Raw genomic sequence first — 24,581 nt, 5'->3', positions numbered from 1 at the left:
AGCTTAATACTGTAACAAAGCTCTTTATCCTCCTCAATGGAAATCATGCTTAAAATGTATTAGCTTTTCCTGCTGAAGTAAAATTTTAATTGGGATATATATTTTTCCTTCTTTGCACAATCACTTCTCACTTGTCCCTGTGTCTTTCTCAGGGAACCATGGGGACAACTGGGTTACACAGCTCACAAGGTGCCTCCCCGCCCCTCCCATCTCACTGTGCCCTTTTGAACACCCTGGGTTCTGGGGAGAGCCTGAGCACAGCCTGCCACTGGGGGCTCAGAAGCCTTCTCCGCTTACTTCAGGGTTAGCAGCCATGTTCTGGAGGGCTGAGGGTGCCGGAAATCCGACCTCCGAACAAGTGGGTTACTACTGTAATACTTTACATCTAGGCAAAGAAAGAATGTGGGTGATTTAGTTTCCAGGAAAATGAAAATAAATCTCTTACAAAACCAGAATTTGTTTTTAATAGATCCCTAAAACTAAGAAAAGTAAATAACATAAAAAACTAGATGAAAAAATAAAAAATTTAAGACTTTTGGAAAGAATTTCAATTTAGCTGTCTCAATACACAAGTAACTTAAGTTGAACTTAAAGTTCTGGCTGTTTTGTCTAACCCCCAAACACTCTTTAGTCCATTCAGAATGGACTGAAACTCTGTTTTTTGTAGCCCCAGGTTGGAATTTATATTAAAGACGTTATTTAACTAGTTAAAACAGGGTTAAATAATTGCAACTCTTTCTACCCCATCCTCCACAAAACATAATAAAAAACAGACACAGAAAAATGGCTACTTGCAATGTACTATTAAATAAAAGGAAAAGAGAAATTTGCTCGCATTCAAAATAGCCAGAATAATTTTCAATGTACAATCTTATTAGTGATCAAATTTATGACCTTACAGTGTGTCAGTTTTGAATTAGCAGCAGCCACAGTTACCTCGTATCTTTTTCAAAGAGCTAAGACATTCCTTCTAAAAATCAAAGCATTTTTTTCAAACACAAAATCACACGTTTCATGCCTTCTTATAAAGAGAACATACTAAACATAGTTAACAATGTCCATATAGGAAACTCTAAACACAAAGAAACAGTACAGAATTCTTCATGAAGACTTTTTTTAAAATATTTTTTTTTAGTTGTAGGCGGACACAATATCTTTATTTTCCTATTTTCTGATAGACCCATCATTTTTAGCCATGAGAAAAAAATACCTCCTGGTCAGCCTTATCTTCACTCATTTTCTTCTGCTCTAGGCTAAAATGCAATATAATCAATCAGTCCTTTGTCTGTATATCCTATACCCGCAGATTCAACCGTGAATCAAAAATACTGGAGGAAAACTGCACCTGTACTAAACATGTATGGACATTTTGTTGTCATTATTCCCCACCCAATGCAGGATGAGTATTTACACAGCACCTGCACTGTACTGTACTGTGTTCTAAGTAACCCAGAGATGATTTACAGCACATGGGAAGATATGCATGGGTTACCTGCAATGCTGTGCCTTTTAAGGGTCTTGAACATCCAGGGATTTTGGTATCCACGTCCTTAGGTACTGAATGGGACCATAACTATGATTGGTAGATGTCATGAGAAGATGTGAGGAGACCTCCCATGAACAAACAGCAATAATTTTACTGAGATGCCAGAATTGAATGTTTAAGTACCAGGTGTATGAAAACATTCTCAAACTTCAAAAGCATGCCCAGAAAGGGTGCCGTGACACAGTGGAGGAAATCAGCACTTCTCCAGTGAGCACCTAGCTGCTTGAAGTTTCCCCTGTGGGCTTCAACAGCTGAAGGCACAAAGATAACCACTGTTTCAAGTTGTGATGGGCTGTGTTCTAAACAGCTAAGACTGCCAGATACACGATTTCTAGATAAATATGGCTCTGAGAGTTCCTCACTTATCTGACCTAACTGAAGGCCAAGAGGAAATGCTGAATTGAGAAATTTGGGTACCATAAAAAGGAAAACTGGACTTTACTTATGAGTTAACTTAATAAAGTTCTTTTCCCCTGGCCTCTCCAAAGTAATGAGGAAGTGAAGGTACGCCAAGAATCCTGGAAATATGCACACGCCTCCTCCTGGATGACGTCTCCTCCCTCTTCCCTATTACCACACCATGGCTCTAGCTAGGCCAGCCTTCCCTTCCCTTCTCTTCCTTCTATCAGTGTCCAATCCTGTATCTGTTCCCTCTGTCAGTGTCCAATCCTGTATCTGATTCATTATCGACTCCTACTGTTAATGGCCATACTTTTCACTTCTTTACAAATCTGAGCCTACTCAATCTCAAAAAGAACTATACTAAAACCGACCACTGGGGCTGGGGATGCGGATGAGTGGTAGAGTGCTTGCCCAGCATGCACTAGGCCCTGCAGCCCATCTCCAGCAACCTCCCCCTTCAAAAACAGATCACAGGAAAGAGTTCCTTTTCTGAAAACTTTGTACTTCCTCCTCCCCATCCTTTTCAGATTTAGTACTAGAATTAACTAAATGAATAGGGATATGTGAAAGGAATAGAAACTAGAGTCTCAGAAAACTATCGATTTGGGGGAAAATTTTTAAGTTAGAACTCTGCCTCAATTTCTTAAAAACTCTTGGTGAACTAAAGATTTGAATACACAAAATAAAACCATAATGGTACCAGAGGTAAAAATGGGATTGTATTTTTATTATATTGGGGTGGAAAGCTCAGAGTATAAAACTAAAGATGGAATACCAAAGAACTGAATTGAAAAAACTTATTACATACAAACCCCATGCATATATATTGTGCAAAACAGCAAAATCAAAATTAAAGAAAAAAATACATACCATGACCAAAGGGTATTATATTAAGGGTACTGATGTAAAAGAAAAAAAAAGAAACCCTTCAATAGAAAGATTCAAAGAATCCAGAGGGCAATTTGCAGAGGACACAGAAATGCCAATGAACCACAAAGAGACACCTGACTTCAGTGTCACTTACCAAAATGTCAAAAGAAAAGTGTACAAAGAATAGGTGTTGGTGGCGGAGCTGGGGAGTGTACAGAATGGCACCACCGTGGGCCAGTGATCTGGCAACAGGTACCCACCCTTTAACTGTATATTCCTTTGGCCCGTGAACTCTAAGGATAGCCTCAGAGAAAAATGTGATGTGCCAGATTCTTCTTTTTACAATACTTAGAATGACTACATCCGGATTGCTAAAGGACAAACAAACAAGAATGCATCTAATGCCATGATGCCATCAGAAACAAAACAGACCCATAATTATTAATTTAAAGTGATGTTCATGCCATATTTTTTAAAAGTTCTAGATTTATGACGTAACACATATTTTTAAAAATTTACATGTAGGGCTGGGGCTATAGCTCAGTGATGGAGCACTTGCCTCACACATGTGAGGCACTGGATTCTATCTTTAGCACTACATAAAAATATATAAGTACAAGCTACTATGTCCATCTACAACTAAAAAAAAAAAAACCAAGAAAAAAACAATAATATATATACGTTTGTGTGTGTGTGTGTGTGTATATATTAAAAAAAAGTCACATGTAAAAACATGGTGTGTTTGCATCACTATGCTTATACATGGGTTCGAGTATAGAAAGTCAGAAGAAAAAATAGGTAAGATTTCCAGTATTTATATTTCTTAATAAATTACTCTCAAACAACAACAACAACAAAAAACACACAAAAAGCACTGGTTTGATCCCTAGCACCATTAAAAAAAGGGGGAAGGTATAAGAATTATAATAAGTCCTTAAGTAGAGAAAAGCAAGGTATAACACTAATGATAGAAACCCAAGACCAAATAGCCTTGCTTCATGCCATTCTTTAAAGGGGTGGACTTCATCTTGGCAAGAAGCAAACAACTGCAGTGCATGACTCAGATTCCATACCACAAAGGATGCTGGAGAACAGCCTCTGGGCATTTCCAGCAAGGGCTGAGGCTGAGAGAACAGATGGGTACAGAGATACTGGAATTAGCCTCTGGGTCTAGGATGGCTCCCTGCTCTGCTCCCTGCCTCCTAAATACTCAACAATGCCCTGGAGAGGTGGCCAAGGTCTTCCTTTCTCCCCAGGAGTCCCCCCTGACCCCCCTGACCATGCCAACCTAATTTCTCTAGGATTTGAGTTTTGGAGAAAGGGGAGGGCCCAGGTCAGGTATATAAGATGGTTTGGTCTGAGTCAAAAGGATTTCTTGAAGGAAAGCACATTATCTTTTGTACCCCAAAGCTTTTACCTTCAGCCAGTTGATTTCTGTTGTTTAGCAAACAATAGCTTCTTTTTATAAAATCTCAGATGCATCAAGAACTATCAAAAGGTCTAGAACAACATTTCTAGAATTCTGATTCTTGTCTATGCACCTAAATTGTACCATGTTTACTCTGCCATCCAGTTTTCCAGGTACCCTATTTTGGGGGGGGGGGACTAGTGATAACTGTACAGAGGCTCTCTTAAAAGTAAAAGAAATCCTGTCCTCTAGGATAGAGGGATGTGTGATAAAATATGTGTAGGAAAACATTAACTACAGAATCTAACAGGGAGTAGATAAGTATTCACTATGATTTTCATAATAAAATGTCACAGAGAAAACTGCTTTCTGAGGTAGAATAATATTCAAGGCTCTCTCTCCTGTGTAATTTAAAGGACAGGTAACCATACTTGCAAAAAAGGTACTCAACAGCAAATTCCACCCCTGGATAGCTGTTGACAAGTCACTTGGAATTCATGAATTCACAGAAAGCAAGGGCAGAGCAGTTACCAAGTCCAGTAATCTCAGAGAGCTTGGGGATGATGCTAGAAACACTTTATCAACCCATCTGCTACTTCTTAACTTGTAAGATCCAAAACAGATTTCACTTACTCCTGCCTCCTTCAAGAAAGAATATATGGCAGTTGCATGGGCAAAAAATTAAAACAGCAGGCAGCACTATTAGGAGGGGAGTCGGTCAGCACTTTCATTTCTTGACCTTATCTTTTGCTGTCCATTCTTAGTTCTCTAAAACCAAGTAAGCTGTCAATAAGCCACAGGCACTTGTACCAAATCTAAAAGTACTTTCACCCTGAGTTTTTTTGAGCTCCCTAGAGGCTGACACTTATCAATGCCAAAGACACTAACAGATGAAGGCTGAAAACACTGTTAAATAAATTCACAGCATTTTAGTAACTGCTTAAAGAGATGAAAAGTCCTGATAAACAGGGCTCGTGTACGTCAAAGTGCTTTCCATTTACTCATTTTATCTTTATCATAGTTCTAATTTATAATGAGAACAGAGAAGCAGAAAAAGTTCAATGACTTCAGTGCTCTTTGACAAGAGGGGTCAAACCCCAAGTCTCCTGATGTGTCAGACTTGGGACCAGAGCCCAATGGCTTGTACCATGGCCACCTTCACTGTGCATCTCCACAGGAGAAGCAAAGTTGCTTTTGCTTTACGCAAAGCAATGCCACACTGCCTGATGCTGCCACGGTGATGCAACAATCTTGGCTGGGCAAGGGGGATGCTTATGGGACACTCTAAAGGCCAAGGCCACAGGCACAGACAGCTCACCTAACCCCATCTGGTCATGCCACCAATGGGGAGAGCTGAAGGGTCATGTTAGTAGAAGACTAAGCCCTAATCATCATCAAAGGGCAAAGATCTCAAGCACAGTTCCCTGGGAAACTTTCAGACAGGCTGATGGCATATTACTCCATTTGGAGTAAATACCGGAATATTAACATGGTCAATATTCTTAAGTTAAAAACCACCCTATTTTTCCATGATCAGTTAAGTGCTTGTAAGTAAACACGAAGCAAAGTACAAACCCAGATATTCTTTTGTTGATGTTAAACTGCTCACAAATGTCAGATGCCAGCACTGTAAGCTGGGGCCCAACAATGCTGTCCAGTCTTCGGCAAAAATCCAACGTCAGCTGTATGGACGCTAGTGAGTAATTTAAAAAATAATATTCAGTGTTACCAACACTTTGTGTTAAACATATCAATATTATTTTTTACCTCCAATATTTAATAGTATTCAAATAAAACTTTACTATCAATTAAATACAAACAAAACATTTAGGAAATAAAACAATCAGATGATCAGATACCTCTCCTCCCCCAAACAAAAGAGAAAGAATTAAAATTAGGTATATTTAAGATAAAAAAGATTCAAAGACAGTCTTACTGTGAAAAGTGGCTTTATATGCACCCTGAGGGGTGGCAATCAGCTGCTGCCCAGGTGGATCTAACATATGACAGCACTCTGTAATGTGCTGCTTGATGCTTTACAAATTCCTACTTCATTTAACCCCCAAGTCCCTCTGAATCAGGCACCACTGCTACCCACAACACACAAGTCGGCAGGTACATAGGTATACACAGGTCTATTGTTGACAAGTGGGAAGGGTAAGAAGGGGCCCCTCAAGTAAAAGAGTTCCCACATGGGGAACAGCCCTTAATATAGCCTCTCTGTTGCTTTTTACTGCACATTATTTATTGCTTAAAAACAGAACATAGCAAATTACAAAAAGCTTATGTGGTCAGGCTGAAACCAGACATAGGTGTGCACCTACCATCAATCATAAAGCACACAGCTGCACTCATGGCCTGGAGAAAACAAACCAGAGATTATAAAACAGCACAAAAAGGAGGCTAAATGTAATAACAAAATGCAGCGAGTTTGTTTAAATCTTGATTTGAACAAACCAACTGTAAAAAGATTCTTTTTTGTCGACTGGAGCAATCTGGATACAATGGATATTAAGGAAGGACTGTTTTGTGAGGTGTGACAATGGTCTAGTGGTTATGCTACAGGAGATAGCCTCATCAGTCAGGGATGCAAAGGGAGCTATTTACAAGTGAAGGGGTCTGGCAATATAAATGCTCTAGCAAACAAGACAAATGCAACACAATGGGACAGATGAGAGATTAGCCTTTTATTGATTAAGCTCTGTGACGGGTACTTGGGGTTTCATCATTCTAGTCTATGTGTACTTGACAGTTTCCATTAATAAAACTTTAAAAAGACTATAAATTGAAGTTATCTTATCTCACTTTATTCCAGCAAATAATTGCAGTTATGACATTAGGCAAGTAATAGCAATTTACAGCAACCAAGATAATAAATAACCCAAATGTTTAAAATTAAAATTTATCATAGCAATGCAGTGTTAAAAAAGATCCAGTATGAATAATGACAGTCTTTCAAAACTTTAAACTAATGTTATAAAGAAGAAAGTCTCAAATCAATAACCTAATCATCCACCTTAAGACCCTGGAAAACAGGGCAAACTGAACCTAAAGCAAATATGAAGGAAGATAATAATGATCTGAGCAGAAGTCAATCATACAGGGGGGAGAACAGACAACAAGAGACTATAAATGAAGCCAAACGCTGTTTCTCTGGCATGATCAACAATACTGAAATCTCTTGCTAGACTGGAGATTGAGGGTGGGGTGGGGACTCAAATGACAACAATCAGGAATAAAAGCAAACATCACTACTGACTTTACAGGAAAAGAAAGTAGCAAAGGCATCGTATCCCACTAGAAACCACTGCACACCCACAAATGGAAAAACTCAATGCAACTGACAAATTCCTTGAAAGACACAGACTACCAAACTGTCTCCAGAAGAAATAGAAAATCAGACCAGTAACAAGTGAAGAGACCAGTATTTTAACATTTCTCTCAAAGGCAAGCCCCGGTACAGTTGGCTCTATTTGAATTTACCAAACATTAAAGAATTAACACCAACTCTTCAGGAAATCTTCCCAAAAATGAGAGGAGGGAACATTTCCCTACTTATTCTATGAAGACAACATCACCCTGATAGCAAAACCAGACAAAGTTATCATGACATAAGAAAACTACAGGCCACATCCTTCATCACCACAGCCTCTGCAGTATCATCCTGACCTCTGCAGGCTGGAGACGAGGTCAGCCATATGGAGCCAACTGCATCTATGTAGCCAATCACTGATTCAGACGTGGAGGTACAGGTGAGCTCCTTGGAGGGCATCACTCCACACACTTCACACAACTGTGCCACAGAAGTAGGTGCTGTGCTGCCTGCAGGACTCCACTGGGAGAGGACAACTTGCGCTCACGCCTGTGACTTCCAGCCTTTGCTACGTGTTCTTCCCTGAGTTGACTTCACATGTTCCCTTACACTGTAACAGACCATGACTGTGAATATAAAGGCTTTTCTGGGTCCTCTAGTCCTTAGGAACTGCCAAACCTTAAGGCAGTCTTGGGGACTTCTGAACTTTGCAATGAGAAATTGCTGAATTGACCAATGACCATTTTAAGTGGATGAATTTTATGGTATATGAATTATACCTCAATAAAGTTGCTTATAAAAAGATAAGGCTGGGTATGGTGGTACACAGCTATAATTCTAGCTACCCAGGAGCCTAAGGCCAGAGGGCACCAAGTTCAAGGCCAGCCTGGGAAACCTAGTGAGACCCTGACTCAAAATAAAAACTGAAAAGGCTGGGGATGTAGCTCAGTAGTAGAGCACCCCTGAGTTTAATCCCCAGTACAAAAAAAAAAAAAAAAAAAAAAAAAAACAGAAACAAAGATAAGGACTCATATTGGATCAGCCTGAGAGTTTAAAGGCATTGTGTCTGACATTCAAAGCAGAAGAATTTTAGCTTGACAGACAATGGACCAATTCCTTCCTCTAGCTATTGCTATAAATCATGCCTCATTTTAGGAACACGTCTTTTTGTATGTTTTCTCTGGAACTTCAATTTCCCTGGCACTTTATCACATTTTAGGGACTGGGATTTGTAGCTCAGCAGCAGAGTGCTAGCCTAGCACACATGAAGTACTGGGTTCAATGCTCAGTACTACATAAAAAATATAAATAAATAAATAAAGGTATTGTGTGCATCTACAGCTAAAAAATATAAAATAAAATAAAAACCATTTCACAAACAAAAAATATTTATATTTTAGAGGCCCTGAAAACCAAGAGTGGTTCTTCCTATTGCTCCATTATGGGTACCTCTGAGGTGTTAGATGCTGGCAAACTTAAGAGCTCTGTCATCTTGAGACTTCCCTTTATTACTCTCCTGGATCAGAACCAGTGGTTTGGATTCCAAGGTGCTCCCTGTCCTGGTTTACCCACTTAACTCTGATGAGGGTTGGCTCCATGAAACATTCTAAAAGGATGCAGGGATAAGACCTTTTCTTCTGTGTCACCTGTGATTGATAATTTGGCTTGTCCAAAATGTCTACACTGAAAACTATTTTCTCTCAGAACTTTAAATGTGTAACCCAACATCTGGGCCTAGCTAGAAAACTAATGGTGCTAGTTTTGCAAGTGACTAGATTTTCCTTCTGGAAGCTTTCAAAATCTTCTCCTTATATTTCTAAAGTTGCCCAATGTTGTGTAGGTATGAGTCTTTTCCATTCATTATGGCAGACATTCAGAGAATCTTTAACTCTAGAAAATTATGTTCCTCTTCAGATAGGCATTATCTTATGTGAAATTCCTGAATTAATCCTTTCTTCTCACCTTTCCTTCCATGATTTTCACCAACTGTCCTTTTAATCTATATTCTGGAGCAGGCCAACTTATCTTTACCCTGCTAATGAATGTCACATGTCTAAAATCATATTTTCAGGATTGGGGAATAAAGAGTTTTGCTTAATGGGTACAGAGTTTCAGTTAAAAGTTATGAAGTAGTTCTGGATGGTTGCACAACACTCTGAATACATTTAATACTACTGAACTGTCCACTTAAAAATGGCTGAAACAGCCAGGTGGGGTGGCACATGCCTACCATACTAGCAATCACAAATTCAAGGCCAGTCTCAGCAACTTAGTGAGACTCTGTCTTAAAAAAGGACTGGAGGTAGAGGTGTATAGCTCAGTGGTAGAGCAATCCTGGATTAAGTCCCTCACACACAAAGGCTAAAACAGAAAAATTTATAGTACATATATATTTTACCACAATAAAACAATTTTTTTTTTTTGAGACAGGGTCTCTCTTGCCTAGGCCAGCTCTGAACGCATGACCCTGCCTCAGTTTCCTGAGTTGCTGAGATTATAGACATGCACATCAATGCCTGGCTTAAAATATTTTTAATTAACCTGAGTTCAATATAACCCGAACTCTTCAATTTTGTAGGTACAACTTCTCCAATTAGTGGCTTCTGATTTTTAAAAGTTCCTGGGTATTCCTAGAATTCTCGTTTTTTTCTTTGGGTGCCTGTAGTTTTATTTTTCTGTTCATGTTTAAGAATGAGGGAACCAGAAGGCTGCCTATGCATGGAAGTTCCACATGGGGTGAGGATAGAGAAGCAGTTATGCTGGGTAGATGAAGTCACAATGAATGGACCTGATTCTCAGATGCTGAGACCCACACTAACTACTCAAGGTCTCTCTCAATTATTTATTATCTTTTACACAAACCCTCAATCTTCATCCAGGGACAGGTGCTCAGCTGTAGGCCTGTCTGTGTGTAAGAACAGGAAGTGGTGGTGGGGTGGTATGGGGTACTGACTAGTTGAGACAACATCTTCCTTATTCCCCTTCTTTCTACACTGAGTTCCCACTGGCACTCAGGTGACTACCTCCGTTCCGAGTTAAGAGTTTCTCTGGGCTCCTGTCTCCTCTCACTCCATGGCTCAGAGCCTTCTCCACTCTCCTCTCAGTCACCACTCTTACATTTCCTTTCCATCTTCTAGTTATGGGATTCTCTTCCTGTTCTCATGTCTAGGTCTTTATGAATTAAAACTAGTTCATTGTAGTTTTGGGGTGGGAAAGAAGATCAATACATATACTTGGGTCTTCTTCTTTACACCAAAAACTGTCTTTAAATAAAAAGAAAACCAGTGTATAGGTGTGTGCCAGTAGACCCACCTACTCAGGAGGCTGAAGTGGGAAGATTGCTTGAGCCAAGGAATTCAAGACCAGCTTGGGCAACAGGCAAGAAAAACAAAAACAAAACAACAAAAAAAGAAAACTCAACCTAATGTACATATCCTTATAAGAGAGAGTATCCTAACAAAAATACTATCCTTATATAATTAACAAGTCCTCAGCTTTGAGAATCAGAGCAAAAGCAGATTTCATGGAGGTGTGGCCATAGCCAGGGGGCATTTAACTGACAGGTGGCACCACCCTGACAGCCTTTGGTTTGTGAGTACACAGGATTTCAAATGTTTGAGAAGCACCACCTTAGCAAGCTATTCTTTCACTAATAGCAAAATTGTTTAAAAAGAGCTGAAAACACACTAATCCAGAAGAGCACCCATTTTGAGTTTTACAATAATTAGAACTACCAACAATTTTTCCAAAAAACATTTAAGAGGTTTGCATACGTACTCAAGTACACATGCAAGAAAGATTTACTTTAGTATTAATCTGTAACACTGGAGGGAAAAACAGTTGTTACCTTATAAACAATTAAATGGAGCTCTTCATAAGTGTCATCTGTATTTACAAAAATTTTGGGGAATCTGCATTTTGCTTCTGGATCATTAAGGTTCAAGGGTCCAGTAAGAAATCTTAAAAGTAAGCACAGAGATGACTCAACTCAATGAGGTAAATTATAAACAGGAATATAGAAATACAACACATCAATATTTTTGCAACTAGATGCTATACGGAAAACATGAAATCAGAATATGATAAAGTTAATAGTTTAAATTAATTGGAAACAAAAGAATTTCCTCTGTTGATTATCACCAATAAAATAGTACAAAGGTAATTCAGTGTTCATCATTTCCCCTTTACCAGGAAAGCTAATGAAACCCAATATTGTAAATCAAAGAACAAAGGTCCTACCTTCCATAATGTTGAAGATTTCCTGGCATTTCTGCTCTTATTGGAGAATCCCTTCCTGCCAACTGTAAACACATTTAAAGTTCAAAAATGACTGATTAGATTTTTTTTTTTTTACTTTCAAAGCTTTGACAAATAACATTCCCATCTGTTAGCTGGTTCCACTTACTTTGTATCAATTTTCCATATTCTTCCTCACCAAAAAAAAAAAAAAAAGGGTAGAAGATTACAGACATTCATAAAGAACTGATTTTAACCATGCCTGTCATCATACCGTACCCCAAATTCCACAAACTAATTTAGCTCCTTATTAAAAACAAACAAACAACAAATGAAAAACAACTAAAATTTCCCATGTGGCATAAATTGGGAAATCACACACTACCCTATGGGGAATGTCCTCTTCCCACTTCCTAGATTGGAAACTGAAGTTTGGAGAATTGCACCAACACAATGAGTGGCAGGGGCAGACATTATGACCAGGCCTGTCCAGTGTCAAAGTCTCTACTTTCAGCCATGACACCATGTCTCTTCTAAGATTTGTATTTGTCACATATCCCTAGTTAATTTTGCTAAAAATATACTATTTCAACACACATAGGAAATGAAACAATCCAAACACAATAGTCATGTTTGTGAAAACTTGATACTTCTGTTAAAAATGCTTGATGCTCTTCTGGTTTATACAAAGCTATAACACAGAACCTCAGAAGACCCAAAACACCTTATGAGCCCAATGGTGAAAATGCACAGACCAATTCTCATTCATTTAGTTTGCATTGAGAGGCTCCATGTGTCCATGTCACGCTGCCATACTGTGTGCTGTGGCTTCCTATTTTATGTCTCTCTCTTAAGCTGTACAGAGATATCAGTTGTCTATGGTGGCATAGCACTGTGGCCTTAAGGGATGTGCTCACAAGTAGGTGCTTCAGGATTTGGAAGACTTTGAGGTCAAGTCTTTGCTGGGGGACCCTGGATTGCCTCATCTGTGGGATGGGACAGCATACTTAACTCTTGGGACTGCTGTCATGGTATCATAAGATCTTGCAGGCATGTTGGGCATTGGGAACCATGGCTGTGTACAGGAGGTACCCCAGAACCATCAGCTATTGTCCTCAACCCATCTGGAAAGAAGCTAAGACCTGGAGGAGATCCTTCTTAAAAACCTTTCTTTCAATTTCTTATTAAAGAAAATTTTTCTGGTTTCCATAATCAAGCCCTTAAGAGAGAAGGGACATGGAAGAAGGATGGAGAGGGAGAAGAGGGAGAGCCTGCAATCGACGTGGGTCTATGCATGCTCCTGAGCAAAAATGATGACTTTATGGGCTGTGAACACTTTTTGCTTCCAACCTAATTAGAGCAATGAAAGGGTACTTTGGGGAGAACACTGGTATTATTTACTTATTTATAAAAAAAAAAAAATTAGCTGCATATAGACACAATATCTTTATTTATTCATTTTTTATTTTTTTTAAAACATGGTGCTGAGGATCGAACCCAGTGCCTTACATGTGTGAGGCAAGTGCTCTACCACTGAGCCCCAGCCCCAGCCCCAGCCTCTGGTATAATTTAAAGTTCTATACAGAAAACAGGGAAATTAAGTACCAGAGTGGGAAAGCCAGGCAGGTAACATACCATCTACTCACTATCAGATCTCACATTTGTAGATGGAAGAGATTGTAAGACTGACCAGAGTTGGTCACGGATCCCTGCCATTTTCATGGTTCCCTGGACTTCACCTAAAACCCACTCTTTTCTCTTAAGAACACACTTTTACTATTGCATTTGGATGAAACAAACTGGAGAAAAACTGACACACATGGGTTTCTGTGCTACTAAGTGATACACAATAAGTATCACTGCATCACAAATAAAACAAAACACAGCTAAGAAATGCCCCACACACCATATTACTCAACCCCCTACCCCTGTCCAAAAGTGTATGCATGTGTGTATCTACAGAGCCCAACCATACCTCAGGTTCGATGTGCCTGGGAAACAGAGAGGTGGTGAGGTATTTGTATAAAATTCTCATGTCATCTTGTTCTAATCCACTCCTGAAACATCAGAAAGCACTGTGTTAAGTTTGGATTGGTCTTCTGTTTTTTTCGATGCTCTATGATAAAGTTTACCTTTCCTTCCTTTTTAAGAAGGTGGCTGCCCTTAACTGGGCAGTTCAGGTGGGGAGTGAGTTAGACATGAGCTGGCACAAGCACTACACCCTAACCTGCTTAAGGCTACTGCAATGCAGTTCTGTAATTTATAGGCATCTGAAATCTCAAGGGATCTGAGTCTCAGGCTGAATTCCAAGTAGGATTATTTAGGGGGCCTTAACAAGCACACTGCTGCATTCTAGCAGCAGGGGTTCCTTAGCTTCCTGGCCTATACAGTAACACCACATTCTGAAAATACTGGCATGCTGTACACATGGAACTTGATCCTAGGTTGCAGAAATACATCTGGACTTTAATTCTCTGGATCTCAATGTATAAAAAGGAAAAGAAAGAAATAAGCTTTAATTTCAAATGAGGTAGGAATAAGGAGCTGTAGAAAAAGCATTAAGAAACTAGAAGGTCTAAATAGAAGGAATTTTACTTTATGTATGTATATTCTGCCAAAATGCATTCTACTGTCACGTATGACTAAAAAATTAAAAAATAAAAAAAATTTTTTTTTTTTTTAAAGAAAGAAACTAGAGGGATTCCACCTCTTGGGTCCCCTTCTTCCTCCGGGAGAAGTCTTTTCTGCTGTCCTTTAATAAACTTCTAATTTCTACTCTGACCTTGCCTCGGAGTGCTTTTTTGGTGTTATTCTTCAACAATGGGGAAGCAAGGACTCGTCACCGGTCAACAGCGGTAACATATTGGAGGTCCCAGACCGAGATTCTACACCGAGGTAAGTGCACGCACCCCATGTCTGTTTGAGGTGCATCTTTCTCTTTCTTTCTTTCTGGAGGGTAAGGTGGGCACCCGACGGCTACTTAAACGCAATTAGTGCAGCCGCCACTCTTCAAGACTCGGGTGAGAGGTTTCCCGGCCTAGGCAGCTCTCAATCACCTGTTCAATACAGAGCAGGCATGTTGGATTCTGCCAAAGCCGCTTCCAACTTTTCTGTCTGGTCCCGGAGAGCAATTGGCGTGAGTACACAGTGTCCCGAATCCCGATCTGCCTCGGATGCATGGAGGAGGAGGAAGGAGTTTGGAACAACTGCGGAATTCCGGTCTGGGCTACACTCAGACGTATTCTTAAGGTTCCTTTCTCTTGAGCCCCCTTCCGACAGCCCTCAGGGGTATCTAGGGTGATCGGTAGATGAATGGCACCGAGGGAAAGCCCCAATCACATTTGCCTCCGTATGGGCCATGCAACACTCCCAACCCCGCATCCATTCCTCCTGGATGCTCCCCTTCCTTTGCAGGTCAGAAAAAGAACTATAAAAAGGGGAGACAACATCCCTTCCACGGCTTCCACCTCTTGGGTCCCCTTCTTCCTCCTGGAGAAGTCTTTTCTGCTGTCCTTTAATAAACTTCTAATTTCTAAAAAAAAAAAAAAAGAAACTAGAAGGTAACAGACTCTGAAAAGGTTTTTAGAAAAGGAAAAAAAAAAAACCAAAAAACTAGACAATGAGGCTGTGAAAGGGGTTTTCCTGGTTCAAGGTAACTGAAAACTCCTGGAAGAAAATCTAACTTTACATGAACCAAGCCTTGGCACCATATTCCAGAGGAGCTCTCTTCTTTTCCCTGTAAGGTCAGAAGTTGAAAATATTCTAGCTTGTCTTGCAAATAAGTGCGGTCCGCTCTTTAAACTGTTCTGCTTTGACATCTTACCTTTCCTCTTCTGCCACTACCACTCTGCTTTCAAGGTTCAATTTTTTTTTAAACCATACGATTTATTTTTATTTTTTTTAAGTCATACATGACAGCAGAATGTATTTTGACATATAATACATACATGGAATGTACATACATCAATCATATTGTCTATTCTATTCTGCTGCCCTTCCTATCCCCCCTACTCCTCCCCTCCTCTCCCATCCTTTCTCTCTATCCAATCTAATGTGACACACTTTTTTTTTTCTTCTGTTTCTCATCACAACATCATATATGTATTCTGTATAACGATGAGGTTCAATTTTTATGAGTCTTGACCACAGATACAGAAGCCCTACACCCTAAGATATGTTTGTTTTATTTTCTTTTCTAAACAGAAAGAGATGTCCTGATATAAAGAAGAAAAGAAGAGGTGGCTCAAAACACTCAAAGCTGTCTTATGACAGCACCAACTCTAGAGTCTCACACAGCCACTCAGGTAGACAATTTCTAAATCAAACATGGAAAGTTACCAACTTTTTTCTTTTGTAGAAATAACTGAAATAAGGGAAGAGGAGGAAAACAAAACAATAGGTTCTGGGTGTTACCGTCCTGTTGAGAGGTAGTAAGCGTAACTGGGGAACACGAGTGATGGTAAGAAAAGATAGTACATAAGGAATTAATGTGTGGGCAACTATCTTTTAAGAGCTGCATTTCCAGTAGCATGAGCTAATGGATACATCTGATCATTAGCATCTGAGATGTAGCTGGCCAAAAACAGTACAAAATACATAACTGGATTTTAAACTTAGCACAAAATTGTCAGCTCATTAATTTTAAAATACTGTTTACATACTGATATAATATTTTAGATGTATTAGGCTAAAGAATATATTTTACTAAGATTAATCTCACTAGTCTCTTTCTACTTCAATATGACTACTAGAAAATGTAAAGTTTACATGTGACCTGCATCATATTCGGTACTGTCCTCGATCAGAGGACACTTGGGTAGAAAACAAACTATAGGAGGAAAGGGACGACAGCAGTGTGAATCGCTAACTGTATGCACTCTGCTCAGGGATTTCTTTTTATTATTTTACTTAAGATCTGCTAGACCCGCCACACTTCAATGTTGGTTTTAGGAAATCGAGAGAGAAGACCGAGTGAGGCTGCAGCCAGCTGTGCAAAGCAACAGAATCCCAAGGCAGTGCTTCCTCAGTGCCTGCGGAAAGGCCCTCCTCCTCACAAGGTACCATGCATGGTGAGCTCTCCCCAGTATCTGCCTCCTGTGCCCTGGCCCTCTCCCCTACAGAAATAATACATCATAATATAGTTAACTAAGTGAAAAATTTCTTACAACTGCATGTGAATCTTCAAGGACTTCAAAACAAAAAGTTTACAATGAACAGAAGAGCCCCTTCTAAAGCACAAATAATATGTGAAACAAATGAAACCCTGCACTGACAGGCCCAAATAATCCCCGTTCCATCAATGATTCAGATCAAATAGGAAAACAGCCCACTCAAACTCAGAGGATGTTCTTCAAGTCTCTCAAATAATTACTTAACGTAATGATTTTTTTTTCTTAAAAAACAAAACATAACACCTAAGATGGATGCAGTGTTGTGCCTGTGGTCCCAGCTACTCAGAAGACTGAGGGAGCAGGGTGCCTTGAACACAAAATCTGAGGCCGGCCTGGGTAAGAGAAGCAAGGCCCTATCTTAAAAAAACACAAAAACCCTAAAAATGTTTCTTTAGCTTAAATCTCAACTGATTCACTTGTGTGCCAATGTGACACTATTACTTGTTCAAAACTGATTATTATTCTTATTTTGTGGGTAACTTTGTGCCAATTCAACTTCAGTGCTAAAGGGACTTCCACATGTATCCCCCGTGCCTTGTCTTTGATGGAAATATCAAGCTATTGAGAACTTCTTTTTGCAGAAGCACTACCAAGAATGAGGTGGCTATCATTAAATGCAGAATCTTTCCTCTTAGTTTATTCTAAAATATTGATTGTGCTACTATTAAAATATTGCATATAAAATAATCTACCAGGAGCAAAGAATATGGTCAACTTTGAGTAACTTAGAAATATCTAGGGCTGGGGTTGTAGCACTTGCCTAGCACATGTGAGGCACTGGGTTTGATCCTCAGCACCACATAAAAGTAAACAAATAAAATAAAGGTATTGTGACCATCTATAATTAAAAAATACTTAAAAATAAATATCTAAGACATTTACTCATAAATTTGCTAATTCCTCAGAAGTAAATCAATGAACTAAAAAGAAAATTTTCTCTAAAAATTGGCCAAAATCTGAATAAGAAAATAAACTAACCCCTCCCATCCAACAACAATAAATATCTAACCCAGGCAATGCCTGCTACAAAAACCAAACCCATTCATTAAATGCGTCATCCAAACAGAACCTGAGTTTTTTTTTTACTCATTACTTGCTTTGAACTGACCATCAAGATTTACTGAGCACCTACTGTGCGTCATGCCACAGTCATGTGCTACAGATACACAAGTTAAAAAAAATACAGGAAGTAATAAGAGTAAATACATATTCTGCTCCTGAGGCATAAATTCTTTCTTGGTATTTAAATATACCAGCTATTTTCTTAAAGCTCCTTGTTGTTACCTCCTGGGAGCAACTTTTCCCTGCCCGCATACTGGATGGACCACAGAGCTGGTGCTGTTTGACTCCAGGGGATGCCCTTCACAATCTGATGATGCCAAGAGGATCCCTTGAAGCCAGGCAACAGGTAGCTGTGGGAATCCAGGCTTCCAGAGCCCAATCCTGCTGGCTGCTCTGGATCCAGGGTCTCCTAGAACAAGTTGGCTCTGGGCCTTTCCCTTCCTCACTCACAGGGTTTGCACCTGTTATCAGGGCTTGTGAGCTACGAGATCAGAATCTGAGCTACTGTCTTCTGACAGTACAGAGGTGGCCCTGGACCACTGCCTCTATATCTCCTACTACCAAGGATGGCTGTTAACCCTCCCAGCACCTCTAATTTTCACCTGTGGGGAGGCCACTCCCTCCACAGAACTGCTGCTGTAGAAGCACAACTATCTTTCTACCTTGTAAGTTTTATTTTGCTAACACAGCATTAGCATCACAGAAAATAACTAGAGCAGCGTCAGTTAACACAGCATAAAGTTGCCTGATCAGCAATTTGTTAAATTGAAAAGTGGATAGATTTTCATCTGGAGGCAGAAGACAAGTCCACAGGGAAATCCACTAAACCATTACTTTATGGACTCAAATTTCTGTAGATTATCCTGTTTCTCTTCTGAAAATAGATACAGAATTCTGACAGGACAGGGAATGGGCTTCTGGACAACTTAGTACCACCTTTTCTATTAGTTGAATTCAGTTTCTCATGTTAAAATACAACCACTCCCCTAATTTAAAAATGTGGGTTACAGTAAACGCAAACATAAAAATTGAGGGCCCCAGAGGAGCTACTAGAGGAATACTGGTCAGATGCTCCCTAATGGGTTATCAGGGGCAAATCTCAGCTAGACTGGTACACAGGTGACAGGCAGGGCTGCCATATTACTCTTTGGGGTATATCCACAGTCACAAGCTCATTCACGTGGGTTCCCCAGAAATTAGTCTTAAATGATAACATTTAATATTACTTTTTCTTCTTGAACACTGACATTTCCTTCAACAAAATGGTGTTTTTGTTCCCACTACAGGATACAAACATAGCTGGGATGACAATGGGTGATCTCCTAGTTTATGGTCATCTTGGATTTTTTTTTCTTTTTTTGGAAGCGGGAGGTACTGGGGATTGAACACAAGGGCACTCAATCACTAAGCCACATCCCCAGCCATATTTTGTATTTTATTTGGAGACAGGGTCTCATTGAGTTGCTTAGCACCTCGATTTTGCTGAGGCTGGCTTTGAACTCATGATCCTCCTGCCTCAGTCTCCTGAGCCACTGGGATTACTGATGTGCGCCGCCCTGTCCAGCTATCTTGGATATTTTAAAGAATCAGCTTCTTTACAAGAAAGCATGAAAAATGATGCAGTTCACATTTACTTTATCATTGCTTTGAAGTTGGGGATATTTTCTTTACCTAGTATCGAGTCAGTTCTAAACTCCCCCACTTGGTAATTTTATTACAATCTTAGTTTTGTTTTAAATAATTCCTGTTTAATATGACATCCTCTATAAGGAAGCTCTCTATCCATTCCCCTGCTGTTGGTTCCTGCTTGACAACCTGCTACTGATTTAGTCACAGCTGTGTTTATTACTCTGACTTCTTCCTCTCACATGCCAAGTCTTAGGTTATACCTACCAGATGAGCTGATCATTATAGAGAAACGCAGTGTATTTAACTATGTTCAGGGTTTCCTCCATTCTGTTAATAAAGGACTGGATTTTCAAATAAGTCATTTTATCCAATGGGAAGAAGCTGATTCCACCAAATATGTCAAGTAGGTCACATGACTGTAAATGTAGCGTTTGCAAATACTGTGGGAAAAAATAAGGTATAAAACAATAGTACATTTAATGTAGTACTCTCTGACAACTGAAACTAATAATCTTATGTTACATGAACATTTATGGTATAGTTACATATTGACAAAGTATAATTTCAAGAACAACAAATAGGTAGAATTGAAATCAGTAGCAATTTTAAAATATTGACCCTAACTAGTTACTATTTTATCCCTTTAAAATATTTAAATTCTCATATTAGTGCTCCTCAGATTAAGTCATTACTCATTAGGATATTAATATACCATGGATGGACAGTGACACTTTGAAGGATGTCCCATCAACCAGAGTAGTAAGGACAAAAACAGGAACCAGGAGACAGTATGAGAATGATTATTATGGTCATTAAAGAGAAGAAATAAAGAAAAGTAATTCATAAAAACAAAAAAAAAACAAAAACCCACAAAAAAGTATCAAAAATGTCTGAGACAGAGTAAAAAAGTATAAGAGGTATTATAGGGAGAAAATACAGAATTATTCCTTTCCATAAAACTGGATTTGACAGAAGTAGGGGTGAGATTTGCAAAATGCAATGTGTGGGCTGGAATGTGGCTCAAGTGGTAGCGCGCTCGCCTGGCATGCGTGCGGCCTGGGTTCGATCCTCAGTACCACATACAAACATAGATGTTGTGTCCGCCGAAAACTAAAAAATAAATATTAAAAAATTCTCTCTCTCTTTAAAAAAAAAAAAAATGCAATGTGCAATGAAAGAGAATGCCAATTATTTAGGGCCATTCTCATTTGGGACAAGTTATACTAAAAACCACTAATATGATAAGAGTCTGTATCATAGTCACAAATTTTTTCCTTGAGCCAATATATATTATGCCTTTTTAAGGAACAGAACCAATCCATAACATGCAACTCTAGTAACTGCTTACCTTTTGCTAATTGACCAAACTACCACATACTATGACTGCTTTTGAGTAAGTCTGCACAGATGGATGCAGGTAGAACAAGGGCAAAGCCCAAAGGTGTGTCCCAGATGCTTCCAGGAGCCCTGAACAGGGACAGGATGCTCTACTCCAGTGTGGGCCTGAGGAGTCCCTCACTGCTCTGGTTTTGCCACAGTACCTCTAAAGCTCTTTGACACCTTCAAGTTCCAGGGTTTTTATAAAAACAAAACAAAAAACTTGTTTGCATCTATGTTTCTTTTTGGTACTGGTGATTGAACCCAGAGATCTCTATCATTAATCTATATTCCTAACCCTCTTTATTTTGAAACAAGGTCTCACTAAGTTGTCGAGGCTGGTCTCAAACCTGTAATCATCCTAACTCAACCTCTCGAACTCTCTGAACTGTCTGAATACTACTAAAATTATAAATAAAATTTGAAATACTTACCCGATGGAAGAATTTCTCTAATCTTTCTTTTAGGAGCTTGACACCTCCATCTTCCATGGCTTTCAAAAATGTCCCATTAAAAAGCTAAAAATAGTGTAAGACATTGTGGAAAAAAAAAAAAAATCAATTTCCAATGCCCATCAGTTTCCCAATGCAACAAGTTCTTCTTTTCCTTTTAATTAATTCAGTTCATTAATCCCCTCATACTTCCTTATAAACAGAAAACATTCACAGGAGAAAGCTTGAGTTATTAATTACAATAAATTACAGTACCATTAAGTGATACTGTCATTTTTATGAAACCACTTAATTGTTCTAGAAGTTTTCTTTTTTGAGATAGGATGTCATTATGATATCAGGCTAGTCTCCAACTCCTGGGCTCAAGTTTCAATTTACATAAATAACATCACCAAGATTTTTAAATTATCAAAATATCTGCAGTTTTTATGTTACTTGAGAAGATGGACTCATTTGTTCCCTAATGAGGATTTAGTTCTACAGGACTAGGAACAGAGAAGGAGGTTTAATGCTAAATGGAATAAATGTCTGCATAAACCTTACCACCTATTTCAAAGGCCATATTATTTTATCCCCCAAAACAGCTACACAGCCATTTTGTAGCACCTAAAGAATTCTTTTTAAACAATCCCCAAGCTTGTAACAGGATGAACTGGACAGACTCTCAATTCAAAAAGAAGTCACACTTACCTTGTACATGCTATAGCACTGTTGTAGCACTGAACTATAGACCTTGTCCTACAAACAAGAAAACAGAACAAATCTCAATTCAAGGGAAAAAAACTGTCTTTTGTGCATAGCAAAGGTGGAGTAACTCTTGGCAAAACAGTTTAATAATTATAAACTAGGTCCTATAATACTTGTGTGTTGAAAATTCAAATTTACCAACCAGTAAGTCTAATTGTAGAAAGGCTTCACATACAGATGATCATTAGAAAATTATTAGTGATACAGGATGCATATATGTTTTTAAAAGATTGTACTAATATACACACTAAACACGAAACTTTTCTATGTACCTTGAGAAACTTTGGTAATTTCAATATAAGTTTAAATATAAGTCATTCAACATATTCAATAATAAATTTTTTCCTAAAAAATATGAAATAAAAAAAATGACACATTACCAAAAGCTCTTCCTCTTGGTATTCAACAATTGGTTTTCCATCTTTACTTTGTTTTTCAATTATAGGATTCCGAACAACCTACAATGTTTGATAAACTGAAATTATACAATGAATTGATTATGTATGTTTTAAATTCTGCCTTACTTTTAAAAATTTAGGGCTGGGGATGTAGGTTAGTGGGAGAGCATTTGCCTAGCATATCAAAACCCCGGGTTAATTCCCAGCACCACAGAAAAAAATAATTTATACCCGTCACACCCCCAGAAACATGATTTCTTAAAACCGCCCCAAGAACAAACACACTGAACAGAAATTTGGCTTTAAAATGTCAACCAATTTTACTGAAATCTTACTTTGATGCAATAGTGAGATAACATTCCTAAATTCCTAATGGTAAAGAATACCCATACCATACTACTTCAGAAAAAAATACTTATGTATAGGGGTTGGGGGTTGTGGCTCAGTGGTAGAGTGCTTGCCTAGTACGCATGAGGCACTAGGTTCGATTCTCAACACCAAATATAAAATAAATAAAATAAAGGTCCGTCAACAACTTAAATTTTTTTTTGATTTTAAAAAAAAAAAGATACTTATGTATAAATACCATGACCATCCAGAAATTTTCTTCTGGTTCATTGAAGAACTGTCTATTCTTCTGTGTATGTAAAGATTTTGCAGGTTTTGACGGACTAAAGGTCCTAAAAAAGTTAAAATAACATGTTGGAAAAACTCTCCACCATAAGTTTTAAGAATTCATTGAGCTCTACAAAGGCACATTTAAAGGCATTACCTTGTAAATTGTACAATAGCTTCGCATAACCCAACATTTCTAATTTTTTCATTCTTTTCTACTTCATTTGGATGATAAAACAAAATTTTATTTTCCTCCTAAAATATGAAGAAACAGAAGCACAACATCAACATAGGCTTTTCTTCATCTTAGCTGTTGAAAGTGCTAAGTTTAACAACGACCTCTCCTATAATAGCTCTAAGGACAAAACCAAAGACACTTTTTGGAAAAACAGAAATTATCTCATCATCATTGTGTAAATACCGACCATTCGTCTGAAATTTTCGGCCACTGCGATATTCACTAAAACGTTTCATCTCAAGCAGTCCTAGATAACTGCAATGATTTCTGGATTTCTTTCCGTGGGATGAGTTGTAACACCAGCGCTTATAAAAAGCAAGTGTGTGCGCACGTGCCCAGGAACACAGCTCTCAAAAATTAAATCCAGCTGGTTCCACGGCATTTGGACTGACAGCTTTAACAAGGACTGTGATTTGCTGACCACAAAACAAAGCTCTGGACATCTTTTGAGGAAACCAGCATCCTCACCTAAGAACAAACAAAAGCTCCTGGCGTCTTATTTACTTTTGATTAAAAAAAAAAAAAAAAAAAAAAAAAAAACTTCCCGAGGGTCCTCCAAGCTTGCAATCTCTTAAAGCTACTGCCCACCACTCGGGTTCCACAGTTCTTCTCGGATACTTCCAATAATAAAGACAGTTCCCCATAACTGATGCAAAGCGAAAAGAAGACAACCTGCGTGGAGTGGTTAACCTGGCGGACCTTCATTCAGCAGCCAGACCTCGACCCGGCAACGCAGCCGACCCTGCCTCCGCTGTCAGCTCCCCGCCGCACACTTAGCGCACAGCAGGCACAGCCAGTGCAGTTCGAGGACCGTAGAACCACGGGGGCCGCCTCCCGGGCACACCCCGCGGCTCCAGGGCACCGACGCCGGCCGGCCGGCCGGCCGCCCTTCCGCCCCCGAGGCCTCCTCAGCCACCGGCGGACGCCCGCGCGCAGTCCCTCCGCGTACCTCTCCCTCTCGCGGCCCGAAGCGCGGATTGTAAATGAAGAAACTCAGCAGCGCCGGCGGGAACTGCTTCTCTTGGGCCGCCCAAGCCCCGGCCCCAGCCCCGGCCGCTGCTGCTGCCATCCCGGCCCGGCCCCCACCTCTGGAGCCTCCCACGGCCCGCCCAGAGAC

The 24,581-nt window shown here is 39.3% G+C and overlaps 1 protein-coding gene across 2 annotated transcripts in view; it reads right to left on the bottom strand.

The window, feature by feature from the left end:
- The window catches only part of Ccz1 (CCZ1 homolog, vacuolar protein trafficking and biogenesis associated), a 32,166-nt gene extending 7,585 nt beyond the window's left edge, over positions 1 to 24,581 (bottom strand). For both annotated transcript variants that reach the window (XR_011705489.1, XM_027953258.3), the window contains exons 1-12: positions 24,414 to 24,581; positions 23,384 to 23,481; positions 23,198 to 23,291; positions 22,594 to 22,671; positions 22,157 to 22,204; positions 21,449 to 21,532; positions 19,902 to 20,077; positions 13,751 to 13,832; positions 11,779 to 11,840; positions 11,387 to 11,498; positions 6,551 to 6,584; positions 5,802 to 5,919 (exon numbers count right to left, since the gene is read on the bottom strand). Coding sequence is in view for 1 of the 2 variants with exons in the window: in XM_027953258.3 (XP_027809059.1) it covers positions 5,802 to 5,919; positions 6,551 to 6,584; positions 11,387 to 11,498; positions 11,779 to 11,840; positions 13,751 to 13,832; positions 19,902 to 20,077; positions 21,449 to 21,532; positions 22,157 to 22,204; positions 22,594 to 22,671; positions 23,198 to 23,291; positions 23,384 to 23,481; positions 24,414 to 24,533 (1,106 nt within the window). In the remaining variant the exon portion in view is untranslated. The remainder of the gene's footprint in view (positions 1 to 5,801; positions 5,920 to 6,550; positions 6,585 to 11,386; positions 11,499 to 11,778; positions 11,841 to 13,750; positions 13,833 to 19,901; positions 20,078 to 21,448; positions 21,533 to 22,156; positions 22,205 to 22,593; positions 22,672 to 23,197; positions 23,292 to 23,383; positions 23,482 to 24,413) is intronic.

Source organism: Marmota flaviventris, chromosome 19, assembly GCF_047511675.1.
Source record: "Marmota flaviventris isolate mMarFla1 chromosome 19, mMarFla1.hap1, whole genome shotgun sequence".
Lineage (NCBI taxonomy): Eukaryota > Metazoa > Chordata > Mammalia > Rodentia > Sciuridae > Marmota > Marmota flaviventris.
The sequence above is the reverse complement of the archived record's forward strand: the minus strand, read 5'-3'. Positions and strand labels throughout refer to the sequence as shown.